The sequence below is a fragment of the Oryzias latipes genome, chromosome 9, assembly GCF_002234675.1.
Source record: "Oryzias latipes chromosome 9, ASM223467v1".
Lineage (NCBI taxonomy): Eukaryota > Metazoa > Chordata > Actinopteri > Beloniformes > Adrianichthyidae > Oryzias > Oryzias latipes.
Window position 1 is genome coordinate 28,541,177 of NC_019867.2, and position 10,266 is coordinate 28,551,442.

The following is a 10,266-nucleotide window of genomic DNA, read 5'->3' on the forward strand; positions in this document are numbered from 1 at the left end:
TGTGTGCATGGGTGAATGGGAGTGTGACTGGAAAGGGGCCTCCCAGGAAGGTGGATATATTACCATTTACCATATTTTTAACTTTCGATACTTGATCTATTTTTGCTATGAAGATTTTTTAAACGGTGTTATAATAATAATAATAATGGATTGGATTTATCTGCGCTTTTCAAGACACCCAAAGTGCTTACATTATGTCCATTATTCATTCACTCCTCATTCATACTTGGTGATGGTAAGCTACTGTTGTAGCCACAGCTGCCCTGGGGCAGACTGACAGAGGCGTGGCTGCCATTTCGCGCCTACGGCCCCTCTGACCATCACCGGGATCATTCATACACATTCACACACCAGTGGAGCCACACTGGAGGCAAGGAGGGTGAAGTGTCTTGCCCAAGGACACAATGACATTTTGGCTGGTGGGAGCGGGGATCGAACCGCCAACCCTTCGATCATTGGACGACCCGCTCAACCACCTGATCCACTGTCGCCCACTGGTTTTACTGATTTAGTATTATTTCTTAATCATATACAGGATTTTCGTAATTAACATAATCTGCATATATTTTAGATAACTGATCTGCATTTGCCATGTTGATTTCTAAAATAGTTATGTCTGTTTTTTGCATAATTATTCATCTTTGTCATGTGCTTCATTGATACGTAAGGATTCTTAATTCTGTCTGATAAAGTTGTGAACCAGATATTGAGAAATCATGTCATAAAATGGTTACGGTAGAAGAGGGGTGGGATTATAGTTCGCGTTCTTCCACTCCCTTTCAAGCAATATTTAATTTTATGTCTAATTATCCTAAGTTTGACACGTCATTGTATGAATTTATAACTAATGATTATATTGTTTTTGTGTATTATTCTTATTTGATTGCTTGAAATAAAGTATTTCAAATCAAATTAAAATATTTAAAAAAAAACTTGGTTAAGTACATGAGACACCGTTACAAAGATAAACAAGTTCTGGTGTTAGATCTGCAAACAAACCAAGAGAAAGGACAAACATACTAAAGATGCAGCTCATACTGTTTGATTTGACTTGCACTAAAAGGCTTGGCTCCACAACTCTAATGTCAGATCTTTGTGAGCTCAGATATATTGGACTATTCGGTCATAAAGACTCCTAATGTATTCAAGATGAAGCAATATTAAAGTATTCAAGATAAAGAACAGTCAGAATTCCAGCAGTACAGTAAGGGGGAATGCATTAGGCTGCAAGGCTGCTCTGTGCCAAAAAAAAAACTTTACAGTAAAAACTTCTTCAATGAAGACAGGGGCAAGTGATGATGGAAACTGCCCCTTAAGCACAGGGAATAAAGGAACAAGGTCTAGATCAGGGGTCGGCAACCTTTTTTACTCAAAGAGCCATTTGGGACCGCCCCTAATAAAAAAGAAAGCACCCGGAGCCACAACCCGTTTTGACATCATTATATATATTATGCATGTATATATTATATGCATGCATATATTATTCAAAGGTGAGAGATCAGGTTTATTATTTTGAAGAGTTCTACTTGGTAATCATGTTTCCATGTTTGAGTTCATAAAATCATCCCAGGGAAAGACTCTGCTTCAACTCTCGCAGTGAAAGCTGCGTCTCAATCTGACGCCCGTGTTTGCATCTCTCTGACAGAGTTTGAAGCCAAAGCCCCTCCTCCGCCACTTTACCTGCTTTTCCTCTCTACCTGTTCACCTGTGCACATCCTCTGCAGCTGAGTTTTGTTTCCCCCGCGCTCCTCAGTGTGTCCTACACAGTGAGCGCAAAATACGGTAGTCGGGGCGCTCCAGCGCCGCAGACGGATGAAAGAGCAGAACGTAGGTTATAGCGGGGATAGAGCGTGTTAAGCAAATGAATGGAAGAAGGGGCTCCGCTGAAGAAATATTCAATATTGCACACATTTTATTATTGGTCAGAACTATCTTTTATTTTGAAAAAACTTTTATTTTATCAGTCCAGTAGGAAAAAAACATCAACAAAAACTGTTTTGGGCGGTTTTTGGCTGGGTCTGGCGGTTTTCAGATGACTTTTCGGCTGGAAAACTGTGACTCTATCTGGCAACGCTGGCGCGAACTTTCAGTCTGTCATCAGCGAGTTGGTCTCTGCCCCGCAGCACGTCAAGTTCCCGGCAGAAGATCGGAGTGTTTATTGAAGCCGCCCCGCGTGTCTTCTCCTGCTATCAGCTCTGCGTAAATATGAGCTCATAACGAAGCTGTTTTTTACGTGGCTCGCGCTTTGTACGGAGCCATCAGCGCCTTTGAAATGCCATGAAAAATGAACAAACTAAAATAAAATTTAATTATTATAAAATACTCATTATTTTCCAAAGTCACAGGGAGCCACAACAGATGGAGGAAAGAGCCACATGTGGCTCCGGAGCCATGGGTTGCCGACCCCTGGTCTAGATGGATGTGGACGCGCTAACGCCTTAGGTAACAACAGCATGAAAGTTAGAGTGCCACTCCGATCATCTTTTGATAAATTTTCAAAGGGTTCCCAGTGATTTTTTTAAGTGGCTTTCGGCCCCCCACACCCCCAACCTAACATCATCAGTGCAAAAGAAAGGGCAAGCAATATTGGAACTATCCAGGCATACCGTTTTGATCCAGATTCCTGCTCAGACGAGGAAAAAATGAAGAAGTTCATGGATCTATTTGTCTAAAAGTGGATGCACTGGAAAAACATATTTTGGAACAGTCAAAGTTGAGCTTAATTTTTCTTATATATGTCCTCCATCGTCAGAAAAAATGCCACAAAAACATGTTAAAAACACAGTTTTCAATGGAAGTGAGTCTTTAACCCTTGTGCTATCCTATGGGGTCAAGGTGACCATTGATGTGTTCTCCCTTCCATGACAAAGGTGGATAAAGGTGAAGAGGATTTACTGTAATCCATGGACACCAGTGAGGATCACAAATCATTGAAGAAAGACTTCATCACACTGTCTTGTGGGGTCTAGATAACCTCACTCCCATTGTCAAAGTGCCTAGGATAGCACAAGGGTTAAGTAATTTTAACACAACACCACACACTGTAAGAGTACAGCTAAAGGCCCTCGATCATCCCCCGTCTGCTAGTCAGCAGAAACTCAGAAAGTTAGGAGAAACATGTAGACGATCTTCTGGCGTTTTCCCAGGAGGAAAGCTTTCTCAACAGTCTTTTCTTTCTTTAGTTAAAAAAAAAAAGCATTATTGCTGGTTTTAACCTAGAATCTAAAGTAATAGACTGTCATGAGAGAGCTGTATTGTCCCAGAACTATAGGCATTACTGGTCATGCTGACATTTGCATGCTGCCTGCTTCTGATAACATGGCTTCCCACCAGGGAGATGTGTAGAAAGAGGTGCAGAGGCCCCCCTCCAGCTTCTACGGTCTGTTTTTTTCCTGCAACTACAAATTAAAGCACACTTTAATCTAATCTGAAAAAAGACAAGGATACCAAAAATGTGTTTTTCCCAGATTTTTTATTTCAAAAACGCAGTACAACAATACACAGTTAAATATTTAAATAAAATCGGTGCCCCTCCGGATTCTTGGAGATCTAAAGGATCAAAATCAACCCTTGTTTACCCCATCCATCATTATTGCTTTCCTTTATTAAAGATGGTAGCCAACTCCTTCAGCTCAGAGCAGCTAGTGTTTTGACTGCTCTCTTTACTACTCTCATAAATTAATCTGCTCCTCCAGTCAACTCTATCAGATGAAGATGTTTGAATTAAATATATATATATTTATATATTTATATATCAATCATATAATCTTACAAATGTCCTAAATCCTAAAATAAAGCAGTTAAATCACTGTACAGCTCAGACTTTATCCCAGACAAAGGAATAAACCATATAGCTGCAAAAGTGAGTCTTTGCCTGCTTACTCTGCTACAGGATACATCAGCTCCAGCTAAAGCAAAAAAGTAGTGTTTTGTGGTATTACAAATTATGCCATTAAGAACGTCTTCCACTCAATGTCCAAGCAAACACACTTGATGTCTTTGCATGGATTTTCTTCACATTACATTACAAAGATACTAAAAAATGTTGTTTCCTCTTTAAAATGACAACATGTAGACTTTTCTAAATCTCTTCGTTTTGTCAAACTGATCAATTCAGTTTCCATTTTCAGTAACAGCTGACATTATAGTGACCCACTACAAATATTCCCCCTGAGAAGAACTAAATTAGACAAATATTTTGACAACAGTAATAAAAAAGTTAATTTGCTGATGTTTATATCACGTTTTCCTGTTAGTTAATTTTCTGAGAACACAGGTAAAGCATTTTTACACTCGGATATAAAATTGGCTTCTTTTATAAATATGTAAAAAAAAAAAAAACAACTAAGACCTACAGAGAAACAGGTGAACAGAATATTTACATGACAACAGCTGATGAGTTCATCTTTAACCAAAGCTGCTGCTGACAGTTTAACAGATTCAGATTGACAGAAGATGAACACTCCTGTTCAGGGTTGGCTGAAGAGCGAGGTCATTATCAGAACCTTTAACCAAGTTAATCTGGGAGAAGTTCTGCACCAAAAAACACCAGTTTTTCATCTTTGCTGATAATGTATGGTCCGTTTGTTTTCACTTTCAGCATAGTGTTTTCTTTAAAGGAAAACAAGGCAGATGTGTAAAGGGTTTTTATACAATTACAACATTCTACAAAATCATCTGTTTTAAGAATTTCCTTGTATTTAGGATAATCCTCCGACAGAGCTAACACGGTGCAGGAGAGGGCCTGGTTTTCACACTCATTAGGGATTTCGAAGGCGACCTGCAGGAACACCCTGTAAAAGCCGTCTCTTGGCACCACCAGATTGCCGTCAGAGTAATTAAATCCTCCGAGGAAAGCGTTTCCAAGTTCAGTCTCCCATTGTAGGGGATCTCCACTGGTCTGATTAACTTTAGCTAGAAAAAAAAAGAAAAAAACTAAATTTAATGCTTCACCATTTACTAGCAATATGAACATTTTACCAACCCAACTTCCAACAAAGTTTGGATTTGATCGTATGCTACATAACAAAACAACTTGATAATAATGTGTTCATTTAGTACGCCAAAGTAAAATGAGGTTAGCCCTAGAATCCCCCCCAAATTACCAGTAGTTTACAGGTAAACATTTTCTGGAAAACTGATGAGATGTTCCAAGAGAAACACACATACAGTACACACATCACAAGAGCAGAAAGTGTGCAAGTCCAGCCCCCAGTCTGGCTCCCAAAACACTCTGCAGAACCATCTCAAGGAATCGATGGTATTGAAAGTAGATGAATAATGGAAAGTGTTACATTTAAGCAGGTCATGGAGCTTGAAATCAACTGTCAATTCAGAGGGACATCTGCAGAAATACCAACCTTGAACCAGTGTATTGGAGAGGGAAGCTCTGATTTTACAGATCAGTGTTTTTCTACCCCCACCTACAGCCACACGCTGTGGGTTGTGAGCAAACGGTACAGGTGTTGAGGTCACCCTCAGAGATAGGAGGTGAAGTTTAGCCGTTCAGGAAATTCTTGTGAGTAAAGCCAATTCTTCAGCTGGTTACGCTGGTTTAGAAATCTGGAGAGAATGTCACCTGGACACCCTCCTAGTAGGAGGGCTCCACAATTGAGCCATGACATGCCAAAGAAGTTGTGTCTCTCAACTCTCAACTCAAACTACTGCTACAGCGACACAAACCTCAGAAAAAGTAGTGGGTGGATAAATGGATGGATGGATGGATGGATTGACGGATGAATGAATGGATGGATGGTACTGACATATATTTAGATGTGCATATTCCCTTTAAGACCCATGCCAGACAGAATGTCACATGACTTCCTTACTGCTGGTTTTATAGTTTTCTATTACCAACAGATAAATAAAGATGATCTTCCCTTTCTTATAGTATACAGTGTTCCCTCGCTATATCGCGGTTCACCTTTCACAGTCTTGCTGTTTCATGGATTTTTTTCAGTGAAATTTTGCATGCGTTATTTTACAGTACATTGTGTTCTGTGCCCTGGTTGGTTGTAGACCTTGTCAATTAATGTCCTTTTTGCTTTGTCTCTGCTCTAGATAAATCTTTAATCGTGATCAAATCTTTGTTTTGATTTTATAACACTGGACTTAATATTCTATGAAGGTTTAAACTTTGAGAACTTAAACAAGATAGGAAAGTGTGAAAATGTTTATGTCTGTCTAAGAAAAGTTTATAGTGTGTAATAAGAAGGTCTACAGCCTTAAAACGTTGATAATCCTACTTCACGGATTTCATCTCATTTTTAGAACATGACCCCCCCGTGATAAGTGAGGAAACACTGTATTGTTATTATAACAAATTATATAATAACAATACAATGTTTCCTCACTTATTACTATCATTAATTATTACTTATTAAAGTAATATATGTCTTCTACCAGAGTGCCCTGGTGCCAACCTGTACATGCAACAGGTTTGTCAAGTATACTGTACCCAACAACACATATTTCATCACACTACAGCCTAACATGCTGCTGTAAATACCTTACTGCTATCTAGTAACACAAATTCAGAAGATAAGAAGACAGTGACAACATCATCCCATAGTAGTTCTATGTTCTGAGCACAAACCAGGAACTCCATCCAACACAGGTCAATTGAGCAGTGATGAGTCAAGAGTTTAGGATTTGTTGTGTATCTTAGAAAACCATAATAAAAGTCCAAAGTCTGTGCAGGCTGAGACGATGTACTCATAGAAGCTTTCACTAGAGTCTGGAACAAATAAACCATTTAAAAGGCTGCTCACAAGGAAGACACAACTTTCAATAAAAACCCAAAATGCCTGTACCAACAAACATGTGCAAAAATGGAGTGCTGAATCTGACTAGAGGCCTCTGCTTCTACTCTTATAGAGTGTTTATCTTCTGGAGGGCATCTTAATGGAGTCGCTCCATCTTATCCGCACTTGTTAACAAGACAGACACAACTCTTCAGACCTGTCCTGACACTGTCCTGTAGAAGTATCCACTGATCTCTTAGAACAAGTCATCACTCCTGGCGTCAGTCAGACCAGGAGCACTTCACATGTGTATCCTGTAGTCATCTGTGCATTGATCTTCAAGCACCCTTTCCGCACGTTCCCTGTGACTATAAAGACTAGCAACAATTGACTTTCCCCATGACTTGTTTCAATGGTGTAAGGCATTGTCTAGGTTTTATAGAATGGTGGCATCCCGAGTAGACCTATAAGTTTTCATGATTGTGCACTAATCAACTTGAACATCTGTTCCTGGGACCATAGCAAAACGTTCAGACAACAGAACCTTCAAACACACAACTCCTTCTTCTGTAAGGTCATTTTGCTGTGTCAGATTGGGTCTTTTCAAAATACGGACAAGATTCTACCGCAATCCTTCCATCTCCAGTACTGCTGTGATCCAAATCCAGTTGCTTTTGAGTAGAGGATGAGTAAAGCTCAGAAAAATCACAGTTATATCAACAGTCTGATGGTGGAATAAACAAAAAAGGAAACCAGCAAGTTCAGCTTTGTTGGAGTAAGAACTGTGGCTTCAGTACTAACATGTTTTGACAGAGGTAAGGTGTTCAGAGTGTCTGCGTAGTTTACCTGCTGTCAGCATAGCTCTTGGAGTTCTGCCATCATTATGGCTCAGAGGTTTGAAAGTTTCCACTTGTTCCTTGCAGTCACCAGTGTCTGCCATTGGAGAAGAACAAAAACACAAGGTTTACTCCTGAGAAAAGCAGCTGTAGCAGCTTTCAGTCTCATTTTTTAGCTGGAGCTAATATTTACCTGGAGGAAGGCTGACCAGCCTGTCCTGAAGACACAAACACAATCAGCATCATCAGTGGACTAAATACACACCAAACTTTAGCAACAGAGGACAAGACGTTTGACTGTTCATGCACATCTGGTTTTCAGTACTGCAGCCACCACAAGTATAGCTGTATGACGCATAGGTGGGTTCACAGAGGGCATGAGGACAATCGAAAGCTTGGAGTGGTGGTTTTTAAATTATTCGCTTATAACAAACATGTTTTCCTAAATGGCTTTTGAAGTGCTTGTTTTTTTTACCCACACGTGAAGCTGGAACCCGTTTTTCCAGTTCCAACCACACATGTATAAACAACGTTTACGTTTACACTTGGCTTCTAAATCTGACAAAAAGGTCTTGAAGAAAGATTCAGAACATTGGTTCTAGTTCCACTGTCCTGTTGGACAGTTCTGATCCAAAGAAACGCAGCTGCTGTGTTTGATCAGATACAGACTGTTGTGAAATCTCTGCACATTTCAAGCCAAGACAAATAGATTTCTAAAACTTCAACCTTTTGACCAGTTCTGACAGAGGTTCTACTAAATCCGGTCTGCCAGGAAAAGGTGACAACCAAACTGCTTCAGCTGTGAAAACTTAACAGAAAGCCTCTGTTGCGCGCGCCGTGAACTGCCCTGACGCGCCTTGTTGTGAGGGACAGTTATAGCAAGGGAAACGTTTGATAAATCACCAGCAATTTGAGTAAGTGATTTATGAGACCTTCCGCTTGCCGAATACTAGGTCGTCCGGGCTTCGAGTCCTCGGTGCACAGTTGAAGATCTGTCGGATCCAAACTCAAGAACAGGCGTGTCAGTTCGCTTCCTTCCACTCCCTCAAGCAATCTTTGATTAAAAGTATAATCCTAAATTGATACGTCTTTGTATAAATGTATCAATGCTGATTGTATTTTTTTCACGATTATTCTTGCTTTGATTGCTTGAAATAAACCACTTCAAATAAAGATAAAATCAAAACAGCCGTGGACATACCCTGGCTGACCTGAGACGCGGTTCCGTGCGCTAACAGACACACCTCGGGATCAATGCGTAAAAGATCTACCCACCTGTTTGCCATGGGGCGCGCGCCAGTCCCTCTCGAGCCCAAAGATGACCAGCAGAGCCAGAACCGCCGACAGGAGCAGGAGCAGCGCCACCACCACCAACAGCAGCAGCTGCGTGGTGCGCTGCTGCCACTGCCAGCCGCTCCTGTGGCGGCGAGCGGCGCTCACGCCGTGCAGTCCTGCCTCCGCGCAGACGCATTCCTGTTCCATGCTGTCCGCTCCCCCTTCGTAAATGAGCTGCTGCCTCGCGCTCTGCATCTTCCTTTAGTACAGATCGGTCGCCCACGTTCACAGTCTCGGTGCAGGCGAGTTTCACCAAGAGAACTTCCTCCTCATAAGGGTTTGTCGGTCTCGGACGGGCGTGAGTGGAAGTGGGCGCACCCCTTAAGCGCAGTGAGAAGGCGGGAGGGCAGTTAAAGCGACAGAAACAAGCCCTCCAAACAGGGGCAGGTGAGACCCCCAGGTGTAGAAGTCCTTCCAGAAGATAATGTTGTCGTGAAAGTCATAAAAGCTCCAGAGCTGCTCCAGACCGTGACATGCGCACAGATGACTGACTCTCCTTTGCTGGAAGGGTGGCTCTCAGTCCGGGATGGGGGCTTTGCCAGTTTAGGTGGAGGCTGTTCCATGTCCATCCTCTTTCTCACATTATATTTCATTGAGAGAGAGAGAGTGTGTGTAGTAGGGGTGGGCCTGTGATGCAACTTCAGGGTTGAGCCCCCCACTCTGCATTCCCTAGGGAACTCTGGTCAGTTCACTTTCAGCTCCTCTGTGAGAAGCCCTTTATACCTCCCACCTTCAGCCATCTGCCTTGGTTTTGACCCCTCCACCCACTGAAAAAGCGGGAAAAGTGGGGTTGTGCAATTTACAAATACTAAACGTGTGCTAAATATGAACAAACTATGTTTACTTTCGAAACATATTATAATCTCGAACATCACCCATCATTTCTTGCAGTGTTATAGTGATGTATTTAAATCATGTTGACAAAACATGAAATAGTTATGTTTGATCCCTTGCCCGTTAATTTTGGATAAGTAAGCCCCGTCCATCCAGAAGCATTCCAGGAGGGGAAACTTTGGAGTGATCCAATATAGAGAACCTGAAAGCAACGCTAGCTGGAGAAACCTCTAGGCCTTGCGTGCCACTTTACAGCTGGTCATGAGCAGTACCCGAGCTGCTAATAAAGCATCTTCTTATCTGACCTCCGGATAGTCTCTCAGAGGAAGAAAAAGGCAGAGACGCAAACTTTCCTTTTCAGCATCAATGTCCATTATTTTTCAACACCCTCAAACAGCCGAACAGCATGGACCTCACTTCTGCCTCCAGCCCTCTCACTCATGGTTTCCCCCCATGATTCCCCACTTGCCATGAGACTTAGGGGCTGAATGCGGGGCCAACCCCCAGGCCGCTACAAT

General features: G+C 41.7%; 1 protein-coding gene across 1 annotated transcript; it reads right to left on the minus strand.

Moving 5' to 3' along the window:
• Positions 1-3,453: 3,453 nt before the first annotated feature.
• On the minus strand, positions 3,454-9,437 carry LOC110015654. The gene is made up of 4 exons (XM_023958781.1): positions 8,855-9,437; positions 7,773-7,797; positions 7,590-7,676; positions 3,454-4,914 (listed from the first exon to the last, which is right to left on the minus strand). The coding sequence occupies exons 1-4, from the start codon at positions 9,107-9,109 to the stop codon at positions 4,517-4,519; spliced, it is 765 nt and encodes a 254-aa protein (XP_023814549.1). The 5' UTR covers positions 9,110-9,437; the 3' UTR covers positions 3,454-4,516.
• Positions 9,438-10,266: the final 829 nt, after the last annotated feature.

What these genes read in the sequence shown, in the direction of transcription:
- LOC110015654 (XM_023958781.1), bottom strand. Translation starts at nt 9,109, where the DNA reads ATGCAGAGCGCGAGGCAGCAGCTCATTTACGAAGGGGGAGCGGACAGC. An exon ending in GCGCGCCCCATGGCAAACAG is followed by an intron (nt 7,798 to 8,854) that starts GTGGGTAGATCT and finishes TTGTGTCTTCAG; the next exon opens with GACAGGCTGGTCAGCCTTCC. An exon ending in AAGAGCTATGCTGACAGCAG is followed by an intron (nt 4,915 to 7,589) that starts GTAAACTACGCA and finishes TTTTTTTTCTAG; the next exon opens with CTAAAGTTAATCAGACCAGT.